This window comes from Pan troglodytes, chromosome 1 (assembly GCF_028858775.2).
Source record: "Pan troglodytes isolate AG18354 chromosome 1, NHGRI_mPanTro3-v2.0_pri, whole genome shotgun sequence".
NCBI classification, from domain to species: Eukaryota; Metazoa; Chordata; class Mammalia; order Primates; family Hominidae; genus Pan; species Pan troglodytes.
In genome coordinates this window covers 33,922,793-33,941,396 of record NC_072398.2, presented here as the reverse complement: position 1 = coordinate 33,941,396, position 18,604 = coordinate 33,922,793, and the positions used below count along the sequence as shown (strand labels likewise).

Here is an 18,604-nt window from a genome sequence, read left to right as displayed (position 1 = left end):
CAATATAGTATTCTCAGTGTGTTCTGAATGATAATGAAAGCTTTATAGTCAACAGGATTATCAGCAATAGAGAGATAGAAGTAAGTTTAATGTGCCAAAAGCAGTTGCAACCAAAGCCAACATTGAAAAATGGAGTATGATTAAGCCAAAGAGCTTCTTCACAGCAAAAGAAACTGTCATCAGAGCAAACAGGCAACCTACAGAATGGAAGAAAATTTTTGCAATCTACCCATCTAACAAGTCTAATATCCAGAATCTACAAGGAACTTAAACACATTAACAAGAAAAAAAACGATCAAAAACTGGGCAAAAGATATGAACAGACACTTCTCAAAAGAAGACATTTATGTGGCCAAAAAACATATGAAAAACAGCTCAACATCACTGATCATTAGAGAAATACAAATCAAAAGCACAATGAGATACCAACTCATGCTAGTCAGAATGGCGATTATTAAAAAGTAAAGAAACAACAGAGGCTGTGGAGAAATAGGAACACTTTTATACTGTTGGTGGAAATGTAAATTAGTTCAACCTTTGTGGAAGACAGTGTGGTGATTCCTCAAGGATGTAGAACCAGAAATACCATTAGACCAGCAGTCCCATTACTGGGTATATACCCAAAGGATTATAAATCATTCTACTATAAAGACACTTGCACACATATGTTTATTGCAGCACTATTTACAATATCAAAGTCATGGAACCAACCTAAATCCCCATCAATGATAGACTGGATAAGGAAAATGTGGTACATATACACCATGGAATACTATGCAGCCATAAAAAGGAATGAGATCATGTCCTTTGCAGGGACATGGATGAAGCTGGAAGCCATCTGCCTCAGCAAACTAACACAGGAACAGAAAACCAAACACCACATGTTCTCGCTCATAAGTGGGAGTTGAACAGTGAGAACACATGGACACAGGGAGGGGAACAACACACACCGGGACCAGTAAGGGGTGGTGGGAAGGGGAGGGAGAGCATTAGGACAAATAGCTAATGTATGCAGGGCTTAAAACCTAGATGATGGGTTGAGAGGTGCAGCAAACCATCATGGCACATGTATACCTAGGTAACAAACCTACACATTCTGCAATTGTATCCCAGAACTTAAAGCAAAAAAAGAAAAAAGAAATGTTTAATGAAAATATGATTTTGAAAAAATAATAATGATAATGAAAACATTATTGCATGTGTCGTCACCTCAGTTTTCATCATCTCACAGTTTAATTGGAATATTAACTATACTTTGTATATTTTTGAAATATTTGCTTATAAGAATATCATATTAGAACATATTACAATAGTATGTAATACAAACGTATTCTTAACTAGTCAAAATCAATTATTGATATCTTGCAATTTTTTGGAGTTTCTGAATCAATCTTGAGTTCATATGTTTTAAACAACTATTATTCATTTATATACAATGTAATTTTTTTAAAGGATTTGGAAACATCTCACCACGCACAGAAGGCGGCAAAATATTCTGTATCATCTATGCCTTACTGGGAATTCCCCTCTTTGGTTTTCTCTTGGCTGGAGTTGGAGATCAGCTAGGCACCATATTTGGAAAAGGAATTGCCAAAGTGGAAGATACGTTTATTGTGAGTATGATAGATATTTAACTACGTATATTTATTGTTTGATTTTTTTAAAAATTATATCTTTTCTGTCACCTCAGATACAATTAGACATTCAATTATTAGGGCTTCCATAACAATTTATATGCATCTCTACTGGCATGTAACTCACTGTTTTTTAAATTATTTTTATACTTAATCTGAATGAATAAATTAATGCATGAGAACAACTCAAAAGTATAAACAGAAAAAAGTAGGAATTCAAAAGTCTTAGATTCAAATTTCTTTTACTTTTTTCTTTTTCTTTCTTTCTTTTTTTTTTTTGAGACAGAGTCTTGCTCTGTTGCCCAGGCTGCAGTGCAATGGTACAATGGGTGCAATCTTGGCTCACTGCAACCTCCACCTCCCAGGTTCAAGCAATTCTCGTGCCTCAGCCTCCTGAGTAGCTTGAATTATAGGCACCAGCCACCATGCCTGGCTAATTTTGTATTTTTTAGTAGAGATGGGGTTTCACCATGTTGGCCACGGTGATCTTGAACTCCCGACCTCAAATGATCTGCCCATCTTGGGCTCCCAAAGTGCTGGGATTACAGGCTTGAGCCACCGTGCCCAGCCAGATTTAAATTTCATATGTAGTGTCTCCCAGCTATATTCTCTTAAACTAGTTATTATCCCATCAAACCTGCATTTTCTTATTTTTATAACTTGAATAATGGTACTATGGAGGCATCACTCTGAGGGTAGGTGGCATTATAAATTTAACTTTAACATAAGTAGTAAATGACTGACTGTACTTTATTATTTTAAAATTTGTTTTGATACCCTTATAAAGCCCCTTTGGGAAAGATGTAGTCTAAATAACAAACATAATAAAGGTGATCATATAACTTAATTCAGTAATGCCATTGATAGGAATGTATCTACACAATGTAATTTAGTAGAACCAAAGGTGTAGAATACATGGAGATCTTCAAGTTGTATTATAGTCAACAAAAAATGAAAATGCTTTTGTTAGAATTTTAAGTGAAAAATAAGAATACTATGATGATAAGCTTGAGTTCTTGGAAGAAAATTATGGAAAAAGTAACTGTTCCTGTTAGAGGGTGGGATTATAAAGGATTTGTTACTTCTAGCACCACTGTTGCAAATAAATTTTGTTCATTGTTTAGCAGTGTTTTATACTTTCACACAAAGTTCAACAAAATATTTACATTTAACTCTACTGATGAAATAAAATATCGAGTATTGTTTTCTCAATTTGGATTACAGTTCCAGTTTTAGCACTAGTCATGTTTCAGATTTAAGATCAAAGTTAGATCTCAAGCATTTTGTTCAACATTGTGTTGAAATAGAATAACACAGTTATTCCAAAATTGGAGTTTTATTCTTTTTTTGTATTATACTTTTATTTAAAAGAATTATCTGTTTATATTAATCAAGAGGGCAGATTGGCGGCATAAACATGGTAATGTTGAATTCTTCGTTCATTCATTCAACAAATTTTTTAGTGCCTCCTAGATGCTGGGTAATATTTTTTATGTTGCATATATACCAGTGCATAAAAAAAGTTCCATGCCCTTATGGTGATGACATTCCAGTAATCATGGTTCAGTGTTTGGTACCAAGCACTATTGTATAATCTTTGTAAACATGAACTCATTTAACTCTCACAGGTAAGATGAGGATGGTTGACTAGAGGAATGTCTATGTACCCTTTCCATTCTGTGATTTCATAGGTCTTTAAAAATTCTCAAGCTCTAACATTCAGTGATTTTCATATGGTGTAGTTTGTGACCTATATTTTTTATAGTAAATAGGACAGATCCAGTCAGATTTAAAATATATGGTAACTAGCCTCGAATAGAAATCTGGATATAAACTGTTGTATATATACCAACTTCATTTAATGCATTACACTATAGAGATTTTTTTACTGGAGGAGTTTTAAAAAATGGGTATTCTGATGACAGCTATGGCCTAGGGGTATTGAAGACTTATCCTTACCTGCTGATCTTATAGCTTTGTTAGTTATACAATTTAGTACCATAGAACAGAGAATTCACCTGGTTCATGTTGGAATCAAACTGTGAAGGTTAAGCTGTTAGTATTATGCTGTAATCAATTAAATTGATGATAAGAAAAAGTGATGGAAGTGACAGAAAAAAACTTTATGAAATTAATGTTTATCAATGAACAATTGTAAATACTTAATTCTTGTTTCAGTGTCTCCATTTTCGTATGGTTCTGGATTGTATTTGGCCTGAAATCAGTTGTATGTATGATTATGGAATAGAAATATTTCAGAAGTACTCTAGGTAAACAAATAATGATGCAAATCTAAAATTGCATTCTCAGGGCAAATGTAATTTACCCTTTCAAAAGAATTTCACCTGTTGTAAAGCTATGTGAGGATAAAGTAGCATCATTATTAGCATTGATTGATTTATTGATGATACCTAATTTTCATAAGTAAAGACAATTAAAAACTAAGTGTAAAAGAAAATAAAATAACATGCTTACTTGCTAATTTGCTCATAATAGTGTATAGGTTAACTTTGTGGGTATACAAGTAATTTCTCTCTCTCTCTCTTTGTCTCTCTCTCTCTCTCTCCCCATTTATATACATATATATATATATATATACACACACCTTTCTGTCTCATCCCTAGAAGTGGAATGTTAGTCAGACCAAGATTCGCATCATCTCAACAATCATATTTATACTATTTGGCTGTGTACTCTTTGTGGCTCTGCCTGCGATCATATTCAAACACATAGAAGGCTGGAGTGCCCTGGACGCCATTTATTTTGTGGTTATCACTCTAACAACTATTGGATTTGGTGACTACGTTGCAGGTAAGCTTTTCCTGGCACCCATGTTACTCTTCTAACAGGGGTTTATTAGATAGATTTTTCAATTAGGTTTATAACGAAACACAAGGGCTGTATGAGTTTTCTAGGGCTGACATACCCAAGTACCATAAAGTGGGTGGCTTTAAACAAAGCAAATTCATTGTCTCACGGAAGTTGGAAATCAAGGTACCAGCAGGGCCATGATCCCTCTCAGACTCAGTAGAATTTTTCTTAGCCTCTTCCTAATTTCTGGTAGAGGTCATCAGTCCTTGGCGATTCTTGGCTTGCAGCTGTATCACTCCCATCTCTACCTCCTTCAACACATGTTTTTCTTCTTGTGCCTGTCTCTGCAGCCAAATTCCCTTCTGCTTATAAGCATGCCAGTCAAATTATATTATAGGCCCATCCTACGCAAGTGTAACATAACCACATCTTAACTAATTACATTTACAGGAGCCTTCTATTATTTATTTATTTATTTATTTATTTATTTATTTATTTATTTTTGAGATAGAGTCTTGCTCTGTCACCCAGGCTGGAGTGCACTGGCACGATCTTGGCTCACTGCAACCTCTGCCTCCTGGGTTCGAGTGATTCTCCTGTCTCAGCCTCCTGAGTAGCTGGGATTACAGGCGTGTGCCACCAGGCCCAGCTAATTGATGTATTTTTAGGAGAGATGGGGTTTCACCATGTTGATCAGGCTGGTCTTGAACTCCTGAACTTAGGTGCCTCAGCCTCTGAAAGTGCTGGGATTACAGGCACAAGCCACTACGCCCGGCCTAAGAATCTTATTACTATTATTTTTTAAAATATATATATTTTTATTATACTTTAAGTTCTAGGGTACATGTGCACAATGTGCAGGTTTGTTACACATGTGCCATGTTGGTGTGCTGCACCCATTAACTCGTCATTTACATTAGGTATATCTCCTAATGCTATCCCTCCCCGCTCCCTCCACCCCACAACAGGCCCTGGTGTGTGATGTTCCCCTTCCTGTGTCCAGGTTTTCTCATCGTTCAATTTCTACCTATGAGTGAGAACAGGCACTGTTTGGTTTTTTGTCCTTGTGATAGTTTGCTGAGAATGATGCTTTCCAGCTTCATCCATGTCCCTACAAAGGACATGAACTCATCCTCTTTTATGGCTGCATAGTATTCCATGGTATATATGTGCCACATTTTCTTCATCCATTCTATCATTGTTGGACATTTGGGTTGGTTCCAGGTCTTTGCTATTGTGAATAGTGCTGCAAGAAATATACGTGTGCATGTGTCTTTATAGCAGCATAATTTATAATCCTTTGGGTATATACCCAGTAATGGGATGGCTGGGTCAAACGGTATGTCTAGTTCTAGATCCCTGAGGAATCGCCACACTGACTTCCACAATGGTTGAACTAGTTTACAGTCCCAACAACAGTGTAAAAGTGTTCTTATTTCTCCATATCCTCTCCAGCACCTGTTGTTTCCTGACTTTTTAATGATCGCCATTCTAACTGGTGTGAGATGGTATCTCATTGTGGTTTTGATTTGCATTTCTCTGATGGCCAGTGATGATGAGCATTTTTTCATGTGTCTTTTGGCTGCATAAATGTCTTCTTTTGAGAAGTGTCTTTTCATATCCTTCGCCCACTTCTTGATGGGGTTGTTTGTTTTTCTCTTGTAAATTTGTTTGAGTTCATTGTAGATTCTGGATATTAGCCCTTTGTCAGATGAGTAGATTGCAAAAATGTTCTCCCATTCTGTAGGTTGCCTGTTCACTCTGATGGTAGTTTCTTTTGCTGTGCAGAAGCTCTTGAGTTTAATTAGATCCCATTTGTCAATTTTGGCTTTTGTTGCCATTGCTTTTGGTGTTTTAGACATCAAGTCCTTGCCCATGCCTATGTCCTGAATGGTATTGCCTAGGTTTTCTTCTAGGGTTTTTACAGTTTTAGGTCTAACATTTAAGTCTTTAATCCATGTTGAATTAATTTTTGTATAAGGTGTAAGGAAGGGATCCAGTTTCAGCTTTCTACATATGGCTAGCCAGTTTTCCCAGCACCATTTATTAAATAGGGAATCCTTTCCCCATTTCTTGTTTTTGTCAGGTCTGTAAAAGATCAGATAGTTGTAGATGTGTGGTATTATTTCTGAGGGCTCTGTTCTGTTTCATTGGTCTATATCTCTGTTTTGGTACCAGTACCATGCTGTTTTGGTTACTGTAGCCTTGTAGTATAGTTTGAAGTCAAGTAGTGTGATGCCTCCAGCTTTGTTCTTTTGGCTTAGGATTGACTTGGCAATGCGGGCTCTTTTTTGGTTCCATATAAACTTTAAAGTAGTTTTTTCCAATTCTGTGAAGAAAGTCATTGGTAGCTTGATGGGGATGGCATTGAATCTATAAATTACCTTGGGCAGTATGGCCATTTTCATGTCATTGATTCTTCCTATCCATGAGCATGGAATGTTCTTCCATTTGTTTGCATCCTCTTTTATTTTGTTGAGCAGTGGTTTGTAGTTCTCCTTGAAGAGGTCCTTCACATCCCTTGTAAGTTGGATTCCTGGATATTTTATTCTCTTTGAAGCAATTGTGAATGGGAGTTCACTCATGATTTGGATGTTTGTCTGTTATTGGTGTATAAGAATGCTTGTGATTTTTGCACATTGATTTTGTATCCTGAGACTTTGCTGAAGGTGCTTATCAGCTTAAGGAGATTTTGGGCCGAGACGATGGGGTTTTCTAGATATACAATCATGTCATCTGCAAACAGGGACAATTTGACTTCCTCTTTTCCTAATTGAATACCCTTTATTTCTTTTTCCTGCCTGATTGCCCTGGCTAGAACTTCCAACACTATGTTGAATAGGAGTGCTGAGAGAGGGCATCCTTGTCTTGTGCCAGTTTTCAAAGGAAATGCTTCCAGTTTTTGCCCATTCAGTATGATATTGGCTGCGGGTTTGTCATAAATAGCTGTTATTATTTTGAGATACGTCCCATCAATGCCTAATTTATTGAGAGTTTTTAGCATGAAGGGCTGTTTAATTTCGTCAAAGGCCTTTTCTGCATCTATTGAGATAATCAGGTTACCTACTGAGGTACTGGAGATTAGGACTTCAACATATCTTGGAGGACACAATTCAACCCATAACAGTGGCAAAGACAAATAGTGACTCTGTGACACTGGAGGTATACAGAAAGGTGGAGTTAAATATTTATTTTTATTTAATGAAGGGAATATAATCACTGGTTGTTCAGAATTTTACATTTCCTCTCTAATTTTTGATACCAAATATCTGCCTCTGATTTTTTTTTGTTTTGTTAGGCACATATTTTGATTTTTTTCTTAAATAATTTCAACTTTTATTTTAGATATGGTGGTACGTGTGCAGGTTTGTTACCTGGGTATATTGTGCGATGTTGAGGTTTGGGGTAAGATTGATCCCATCACCCAGGTACCAAGCTTAGTACCCAATAGTTAGTTTTTCAGCCCTTGCCCCCTTCCCTCCCTTCCCACTCTAGTGGTCCCCAATGTCTGTTGTTGCCATCTTTATGTCCATGAGTACCCATTGTTTAGCTCCCACTTATAAGTGAGAACATAGGGTATTTGGTTTTCTGTTCTTGCATTAATTCAGTTAGGATAATGGTCTCCAGCTGCATCCATGTTGCTGTAAAGGACATGGTTTTATTCTCCTTTATGACTGCAAAGTATTCCGTGGTGTGTATATACCACATTTTCTTTACCTAATCCACCACTGATGGACACTTGGATTGATTCCATGCCTTGGCTATTGTGAATAGGGCTCTGATAAACACATGTGTGTATGTGACTTTTTGTTAGAAAGATTTCTTTTCCTTTGCATATATAGCCAGTAATGGGATTGCTGTGCTAAATGGTAGTTCTGTTTTAGTTCTTTGAGAAATCTCCAAACTGATTTCCACAGAGGCTGAACTAATTTTCATTCCCACCGTCAGTGTGTAAGCATTCTCTTTTCTCCAGAGCCTTACCAGCATTATTATTTTTTGACTTTTTAATAATAGCCTTTCTGACTGCTATGAGATGATATCTCATTGTGGTTTTGATTTGCAATTCTCTGATGATTAGTGATGTGGGGCATTTTTTTATATGTTTGTTAGCAACTTGTGTGTCTTCTTTTGATAAGTGTCTGTTCATGCCCTTTGCCCACTTTTTTTTCTTTAACTTTTATTTTAAGTTCAGGGGTACATGTGCAGGATATGAATGTTTGTTACATAGGTAAACGTGTGCCACGGTGATTTGCTGCACAGATCAACCCATCACCTACATATTAAGCCCAGAATCTATTAGCTATTCTTCCTGTTGCTTTCCCACCCCTGCACCGCTGACAGACCCCAGTGTGTGTTGTTCTCCCAATGTGTCCATGTGTTCTCATCGATCAGCTCATACTTGTAAGTGAGAATATGTGGTGTTTGGTTTTCTGTTCTTGTGTTAGTTTGCTGAGGATAATGGCTTCCAGCTCCAACCATGTCCCTGTAAAGGACATCATCCCATTCCTTTTTATGGCTTCATAGTATTCCATGGTATATATGTACCAGGTTTTCTTTATCCAGTCTATCACTGATGGGCATTTGGGTTGATTTCATGTCTTTGCTATTGTGAATAGTGCTGCAATGAACATATGTGTGCATGTGTCTTTATAATAGAATGATTTATATTCCTTTGGGTAGACACCCAGTAATGGGATTGCTGGGCCCAGTGGTATTTTTGGTTCTAGGTCTTTGAGGAATAATCACATTGTATTCTATAGTGGTTGAACTAATTTACATTTCCACCAACAGTGTAAAAGCGTTTTTATTTCTCCACAGCCTTGGCAGCATCTGTTGTTTCTTAAATTTTTAATAATAGTCATTCTAACTGGCACGGAATGGTAGCTCATTGTGGTTTTGGTTTGCATTTCTCTAATGATCATTGATGTTGAGTTTTTTTTCATATGTTTCTTGGCCACATGAATGTCTTCTTTTGAGAAGGGTCTATTCATGTCTTTTGCCCACTTTTTAGTGCTTTGCCCACTTTTTAATTGTGTTGTTTTTTGCTTGTTGATTTGTTTAAATTCCTTTAAGATTCTGGATGTTAGACCTTTGTCAGATGCATAGGTTATAATTATTTTATCCAATTCTATAGGTTGTCTCTTTACTCTGTTGATAGTTTCTTTTGCTGTGCAGAAGCACTTTAGTTTAATTAGGTCCTATTTGTCCTAGTTGAAATTGCTTTTGAGGACATAGTCACAAATTCTTTCCCAAGGCTGATGTCCAGATTAGTGTTTCCTAAATTTTCTTCTAGGATTCTTATAGTTTGAGGTCTTACATTTAAATATTTAATCCATCTTGAGTTAATTTTTGTATATGGTGAAAATTAGGGGCCTAGTTTCATCCTTCTTTATATGCTAGCTAGCTATCCCAGCACCATTTATTGAATAGGGAATCCTTTCCTCACTACTAATTTTTATTGACTTTGTCAAACATCACATGACTGTAGGTGTGTGGTTTTATTTCTGGGTTCTCTATTCTGCTTCACGGGCCTATATATATATGTGTATATATTTTTTGTAGCAGTACCATGCTGTTTTGGTTACTGTACCCTTGTAGTGTTGTTTGAAGTCGAGTAATGTGATGTCTCCAGCTTTTTTTTTTTTAGGATTACTTTGACTGTTCAGGCTCCTTTTTGGTTCTATATGAATTTTGGAAGAGCTTTTTCTAGCTTTGCGAAAAACGATATTGGTAGCTTAATAGAAATAGCGTTGAGTCTATAGATTGCTTTGGACAGTATGGTCCTTTTAAAAATATTGATTCTTTCAATCCATGAATATGGAATATTTCTCTATTTTTTGTGTTACCTATGATTTCTTTAAACAGTGTTGTGTAGTTCTTGTAGAGATCTTTCACTTCCTTGGTTAGATGTATTCCTGTTTTTTTTTTTTGTGGCTATTATAAATGTGATTGTGTCCTTAATTTGGCTCTGATATTGAATGTTATTGTTATATAAAATGCTACAGATTTTTGTACATTGATTTTGTATCTTCAAATGTTACTGAAGTTGTTTATTACAGGAGCCTTTAGGCAGAATTTTTAAGGTTTTCTAAGTATAGAGTCATATTGTTAGTGAAGAAAGATAGTTTGACTTCTTCTTTTCCTATTTGGATGCTTTTATTTTTTTCTTTTGCCTGATTGCTCTGGCATGGACTCCCAGTAGTATGTTGAATAGGAATGGTGAGAGTAGGCATCCTTACCTTCTCTCTGTTTTCAAGGGGAATGCTTCCAGTTTTTGCCCATGCAGTATGCTGTTGACTGTGGGTTTGCCATAGATGGCTCTTATTATTTTGACATATGTTTCATCAATGCCTAATTTCTTGGGGATTTTTATCAGGAAGGGATGTTATATTTTATTAAAAGCTTTTTCCACATCTATTGAGATGATCATGTGTTTCTTGTTTTTAATTCCATTTATGTGGGAATCACATTTATTGATTTGTATATGGTGAACCAACCTTGCATTCTAGGAATGAAGTCTACCTGATCTTGTTGAACTAACTTTTTGATGTGCTGTTGGACTCAGTTTGTTGAAGATTTTTGCATCTACATTCATCAAGGATAATGGCCTATAGTTTTTCTTGTTATTGTGTCTTTTGCCATATTTTGTTATCAAAGTGATGCTTGCTTCATAGAATGAGTTAGGGAGGAGTCCCTCCTCTTCAACTTTTTGGAAAGAGTTTTAGTAGGATTTGTACCAGCTCTTCTTTGTACATCTGGTAGAATCTGAATCTGAATTAACCTAGTCCAGGGATTCCTTTGGTTGGTAGATTTTTTTTTAATTACTGATTCCATTTTGGAAGTCAATATTAGTCTGTTCAGGGTCTTAATTTCTTTCTGATTCAGTCTTGGGAGATTGTGTGTTTATGGGAATTTATTTATTTCCTCTCTATTTTTTAATTTGTGTGCATAGAAATGTTCATGATAGTCTCTGAGAATCTTTTGGACTTTTGTGGGACCAGTTGTAATGTTACCTTTGTCATTTCTGATTGTGCTTATTTGGATCTTCTCTCATTTTTTTCTTTGTTAATCTAGCTAACTGTCTATTGATCTTGCTTATCCTTTCAAAGAACCAACCTTTGGTTTTATTATTTGCATGGATTTTTGAGTCTCAATTTCATTTAGTTTTGCTCTGATTTTTTTCTTTTATTTTTTTTCTGTTCTAAATTTAGTCACTTCTGCTAGTGCTTATTTGGATCTTCTCTCATTTTTTTCTTTGTCAATCTAGCTAACTGTCTATTGATCTTGCTTATCCTTTCAAAGAACCAACCTTTGGTTTTATTATTTGCATGGATTTTTGAGTCTCAATTTCATTTAGTTTTGCTCTGATTTTATTCTTTTATTTTTTTTCTGTTCTAACTTTAGTCACTTCTACTAGCTTTGGAGTTAGTTTCTTCTTGTTTTTCTAGTTCCTTTAGGTGTGATGTTAGATCTTTAATTTGAGATTTTTCTAAATTTTTGAGGTAGGCATTTGGCAATATAAACTTCTCTCTTAACACTGCTTTTGCTGTATATTGTATATTGTGTTTCTGTTTTCATTTATCTCAAACAATTTTCTTAATTTCTAGTTTAATTTTCTTGTTTACTCAACATTCATTCAGGAGCAAGTTGTTTAATTTCTGTATAATTGTGTGGTTTTGAGAGATCTTCTTGGTATTGACTTCTATTGTTATTCCACTGTAGTCTGAGAGTATGGTTGGTATGCTTTTAATTTTTTTAAATTTATTGAGATTTGCTTTATGGCTGAGCATGTGGTTGATCTTCAAATATGTTCCATGTGCAGATGAGAAAAATGTATATTCTGTGGTTGATGGATGGAGTATTCTGTAGATGTCTGTTAAGTCCATTTGGTCAAGTGTTGAATTTAAGCCCAGAACTTCTTAGTTTTCTGCACTGTCAGTGCAGTGTTGAGGTCCCTCACTCTTATTATATGGCTAGCTGAGTCTTTTCATAGATCTGGAAGAGCCTGTTTTATGAATCTGGGTGGTCTAATATTGGGTGCATAAATATTTAGGATAGTTAAGTCTTCTTGTTGAATCGAACCTCTTATCCTTATGTAATACCTTACTTTGTCCTTTTTTACTGTTGTTGGCTTAAAGTCTGTTTTATCTGATATAAATCAGTGACCTCTACTCTTTTTCATGTTCTGTTTGTGTGATAGATCTTTCTTCAACCCTTTGCTTTGAGCCTAAGGATGTCTTTATCTGTGAGATGGGTCTCTTGAAGTCAGCAGATGGATAGGTCTTGGATTGTGTTTCCAACTTGTCACTCTGTGCCTTTTAAGTGAGGGCATTTAGACCATTTACATTCAAGGTTAATATTGATATGTTAGGTTTTGATCCGATTATGTAGTTGTTAATTGGTTGCTTTGTAGTTTCTACTTTGTGCTTGCTTTATAAGCTCTGTGGGCTATTTACTTAAGTGTGTTTTTGTGGTAGCAGGTATCATTTCTTTTTTCCATGTTTAGAACTCCCTTAAGTATCTCCTGTAAAGTTAATGTAGTGGTAACAAATTCCCTTAATGCTTGCTTGTCTGGAAAAAATATTTTATTTCTTCTTTACTTCTGAAGCTTAGGTTGGTGGAATATAAAATTACTGGTTGAAATTTCTTTTCTTTAAAAATACTGAAAAAAAACCTCAGTCTCTCCTGGCTTGTCAGGTTTGTGCTGAGAAATCCACTATTAGTCTGATGGTGTTCCCCTTATATATGATTTGACCTTTGTCTGTAGCTCCCTTTAAGATCTTTTCTTTAGCATCGACCTCAGGCAGTCTGGTGACTGTATGCCTTGGTGATGTTTGTTTTGTATAGTTCTCACAGGTGTTCTCTGGATTTCTTGTATCCGAATGTCACCTCTCTAGCAAGATTAGGGAAATATTATTGAATTATTCCTTCAAATATGTTTTCCAGGTTGTTTTCTTTATCTCTGTCTCTCTCAGGAATGCCAATAATTTTTTTAGATTTTGCCACTTTACATAATCCTGTATTTCTGAAGGACTTTCTTTACTTCTTACAATTCTTTTTTCTTTATTTTTGTCTGACTGTGTTAGTTCAAAAGATTAGAGTTCAAACTCTGAAATTCTTTCTTCTCTTTGGTCCAGTCTGTTGATAGAGCTTTCAGTTTTAGTTTGAAATTCCTTAAGTAAGTTTTTCAATTTCAGAAGCTCTGATTGATTTATTTTAAGATGTTTATCTCTTACACTTCCTAGATTGTTTTAGAAATTTCTTTGTGTTGATTTTCAACTGTGTACTGGCTTTTGTTAAGCTTCCTTGCAATCCATGCTTTGAATTCTTTATCTGTCATTTCTGAGTTTCCATTTTGGTTTGGGGCCATTGCTGGGTAGCTATTGTGATCCTTAGGTGGTGTCACTACAATCAGATTTTTTCATGGTGCCAGAATTCTTGCCCTGGTTCTTTCTCATCTGGAGACACTGCCACTTCTAATTATTGTAATTATTTTTATATGAATAGCATATTTTTATTTTTCTTTCTTTCCCTATAATGTTGCTATGTTCTTCTTTTCTTTCCTCCTCTCCCCTGCTTTTTACATGGGGTGTGACTGTAGAGAATGCTGGGCAGGGTATTTTGACTTTGCTGCTATAGCCCTATGTACTTCTCTCAGCAGGTTTTATCTTGAGCTATGCTGTCAACTTATAAGCCAGTAGATGGCACTTATGGGTAAGAGCCAGCTGTGGCCAGTGAGGCTGGGTATGTGCTTAATCCTTTTTTAACGGGAATATCTTTCTGTTGCATAAGGCAATGGGCTGATTTTTGGATTGCTCAGTGTTTTGAGCTCTCTGCTCAGGCCAGGGGAGGCCACGATAGGCAGGGCTGGGCTTGGCAGGTTTGCATACAGGTCCCCTGATGGCAGGTACAGGCACTAGCACTGAGGGAAAATCCAGTGCATGGCCACTGAGTGTCCAGAAGTGTGCCTAAGCATGGAGCTGGGGAACTCCTTGACCCCATGTTCTCTATACAGGGATCGGGGAGATCTAAACTCTTAATCCAAGAGAGTAGTTGCTCCAGATGCCTGGAGATCTACCTGGGCATGCAGCAGAGAGTGCCCCCCTGCACCAAGATCTCTTCAAAGGAGGGGTGGGATGACTCAGGCTGCTGAACCAGGCAAACAGATGCTCTGAATGCCTGGAGATCTGCCTGGGTATGGAGCAGAGAGGGCCCCACTGCACCATGATATATGCGCAGGAAGGGCAGAGCTATTCAGGCTGCTGATCCAGTTGAGGAGGTGCTCCAAATGCCTGGAGCTCTGCCTAGGGTTGGAGTGGAGAGGGGTTTACTGCACAACAATCTATGTCCAGGAAGCGTTGGGAAGCTTAGGCTGCTGAGCCAGGCAAGTGGGTGTTCTGAACGCCTGGAGTTCTCCCTGGGGTTTCAGTGGAAAGGGCCCACTGCACTACAATCTCAGGGGAGCATCCTGGGCACTCAGTAACGACACATACAGATTGGTACCAGGTCACCACTCTGCCCCTGCCTGCAAGTCTCCTTGCCCAAGAGAAACTGCAGCAGCAGCAGCATTCCCCACCCTACCCAGGCCTGTGATGGAGGAGAGCACAATTCCAGCACCTACTGCTGAGGCACTTTCCACAGTTTTGGCTGTGGAAGCTCCTACCCCACTCGAGAGCAAGCACTCCAGTCTCTGGCCCGCAACTAAAATCCTGTGCGGGCACACTACTGGGTCACCACATAATTGTTGACTTTATGTTTATCCAGATTAAAAATGGCCTCCTGCTCTCTGTCCCAGGTCTGGGAAAATGGCTGCAGCTTTTCCCAGTGTCTCTCCCTCACTGCATTTCCAAGCTCTCCCCAAGTTAGTTCCAGGGCTTGGGAGAAACAAGCTTTCTCCCTTGGCCTGGGTTGCTTGGATCCCAGTGGAAGGTGAGTCACAGAGGGAGGCTATCTGCCTCTCTCACATCCTGAGGGTTCACTCACTTTTATCAGCCAGATGCTGTCATGGGGGCTGTTTGCCCATGTTCTCCTCCTCGGGTTCTGGGGTTTCCTACATGATTCCAGTGAATTCTCATTTTCCTTCTTGAATTAAAGCTTACGGGGTTGATCTTTATGCACTATCTTGCTATTTTCAAGTGACTGAAGCACACTAAAAGCCATTAATCATTTTTTCCATCTTGGGGAAAAAAATGAATCTATTATTATTATTTTTAGTGGCACAAGAATTCAGGTTTAACTTATCTTTGCCCTTTCTACTTAGGCTCTTTTCTGCCGTAGTTGTAAAAACAGCTGCAAACTTCAGAAGAAGTTCTTGGCTATGTAAAATATTTTTTTCTCTAAGATATTTACCCACTTAATTTTCAATCTTAGGACAGCATTTTTTAACTTAACCTAAAATAGGTCATGTAGACCTAAAGTGTCTACGTTTTTCTACTCAAATTTTAAAAACTTTTCCTCTTCTATAATGTATGTGTTATTTCAACTGCCATTTGCTTTATTGTTGTATCTGTAAGGTCCTATGTGCCTATTAGTTCAGTTCTCTTTTTCGCAATTATATTTCCCACTATTATTATTGTTCTAACTCCAATTTTAAGTAAAATACAATAATGGTAAAAGTAAGTGTGCTAATCTATTATGGATCATTTTTACCAGCTACCATAAATCTAAACCATTCTCTTAAAACTTCAGTTTGAAGTATTAAAAACATGGTAAAAATTAGAGTAGGAATGTGTTATTAAAATTCTCAGAATAACCTCATTAGTGTAATTTAGTTTTAAGAGAGTTTTATACTTTTTGGCTGTTTACTGTTCTTCCTTGACGCAAATTTCTTACTTAAATATTTTTAGAACAGAAAATACTTTCTGAAGTTCTGTAAGATCTCAGAGAGGGCTAATATTTATCTGTTTCTATTGATTTGTTAATTAAGGTTCAACCAGACAAAGCCACTAATATCCATGAAGATGGGGACACTTTTATGAACAAAGCTTTGCTTTTGGTCAAAAATACAGTGTACACCTCTCTGTACACTGTAGATGTACAGAGGACATCTACAGTCTAGATGTACCAGTGTATATCCTCTCTGGATGAGGACCCTGGGAAAGGAGGGTGCATCACTCTGCTGAAGATCTTTTAGTTTCATAATTAGTGGAATGTGGGAAGGAGAATTTGAGACATTTCTAACTCCGTATAAGATAAGCTTGTGTCCTGAAACACTCATTTTTCTACCTCTTATTCAAAGTGTATAACTGGCTTAAGTAGAAATGGAAAGTTTGTTATTACAGGAGAAAGTGAGATATAGTGATGATAACAAAAATATACTTGTGATGCATTAATCTTAGGCTGTCTTATCACTTTTTAAATATAACTAACAAGGCCTTATAGCAACTGTGGAATATATAGGTATTATGTGACACGTTTTATATTTTCAGGCCTGATGTCGTATTGTATGTGTTTGTATTAGTCCATTCTCACGCTGCTAATAAAGACATACCTGAGACTGGGTAATTTATAAAAGAGGTTTAATAGACTCATAGTTCAACATGGTTGGGGAGGCCTCAGGAAACTTACAATCATAGCAAAAGGGGAAGCGAACATGTCCTTCTTCACATAGTGACAGCGAGAAGAAGAATGAGAACCAAGTGAAGGGGGAAGCCCCTTATAAAACCACCAGATTTCATGAGAACTTACTCACTATCATGAGAATAGCATGGGGGAAACCACTCCTATGATTCAATTACCTCCCATAGGGTCCCTTTCATGACAGGTGGGGATTATGGGAACTACAATTCAAGATGAGATTTGGGTGGGAACACAGCCCAAACCATATCAGTGTTATTTTAAACAACTAACAGTGTCAATTCAGTATGTGGCCCTCATGATCTGAGACCAAAAAAAATACAAAAAGTATAAATAAAAATGAATGTGGGGGGAGTCCTAAACAATATTATATTTGTGACCATTGTATAAACCGGCTTAGGAAAAAAATATTTTTCTTTATCATTTTGTAGAAGATGAAAAATTCAGAGTCATGGCATAGTATCATAGGAGAATAGGAGAATGATAGCTGTGTGCTAATAAGAATAATCAAATAAACAACTTTATTTTTACCAGCTTTTATTATATTGTTACCCATCTTCAAATCTGTTAATTTTATTTTTATTTGACAGAGGAAATAATACAAACTTGTAGAAATATATGTTAATTATAATTAGCATAAGAATTTGATGTGATTAATAATACAGATGCTGAGTAAGATAAATTGACACTATTTTTGCTGATTCATCGCTATCTCCTTAACTTATATATTTTTGTGGCTGTGTTGGTCTTTGTGAAGCTATGATACCCTGTTTCTAGTACTGTGATCTTTACATTCCAGGTCCTTGTGTCCAGGGAGTGTTTTTGGAATGAGAATGTGGATTGGGGGGCAGCTGTGTGCCCTTTGCAAGAGTCTTTGGAAAAACAGAAATTGTGAATTTTTTTAAAGGATCTTGGAAAAGAATTGCCTCATATAGTCCAATAGAGTACACAAAATTAGACTTTGCTTCTGGGTACCTTATGACTGTAAAATTAGCTATTGAGTGATTTTCCCATCTGGGAAATATCAATTATTTACTGTTTAGAACTTTCCCTCTTGCTATTAGATGTCTTAAAGACAGTGTTCTCGCTTAATTTTGCTATTTTGCCAGGGAAAAGCAAGAGGAATTGCTCTAACTTGAACCTCCTCATCTTTCTATTGGGCTATGAATCTCATAAGGAAACAAAGACGTCCCTTCCATAATGCACACTTAATATTTGATGTCAATCTGCAAAACCTGCAAAATCTGCTCTGAGGAGGATCAGGGTTCAGCTACATTGTTATATTGAACTTTTCTGAAGGCAACTTAAAGAATGTATTCTTCAAACTGTGGTGTTATTAAAGGAAAAGAAGTATATTTTGGAAAGTGATTTATAAATGTTTAGGATACAGATTGTAATAGATCTGTATTTCTTAACATCAGTATAATTATTAGAAGCATCTTAAGAACAAGTGATGATGGGGTGGTTTAGACCAGAACTCTGAAATAGTGCTTGTCCCCAGGGAATGAGCAAGAAAAGTAGATTTTCTATGATAAGAGAACATGACGATTAGGCTGGGTATGGTGGCAAAATGGCAGCACTTG

At 36.7% G+C, this 18,604-nt stretch overlaps 1 protein-coding gene across 2 annotated transcripts in view; it reads left to right on the top strand.

The window, feature by feature from the left end:
* The window catches only part of KCNK2 (potassium two pore domain channel subfamily K member 2), a 153,447-nt gene that overhangs the window by 84,859 nt on the left and 49,984 nt on the right, over window positions 1–18,604 (top strand). For both annotated transcript variants that reach the window (XM_001171677.7, XM_001171649.7), the window contains exons 4-5: window positions 1,453–1,613; window positions 4,259–4,445. In XM_001171677.7, coding sequence (XP_001171677.1) covers window positions 1,453–1,613; window positions 4,259–4,445 — 348 coding nt within the window. The remainder of the gene's footprint in view (window positions 1–1,452; window positions 1,614–4,258; window positions 4,446–18,604) is intronic.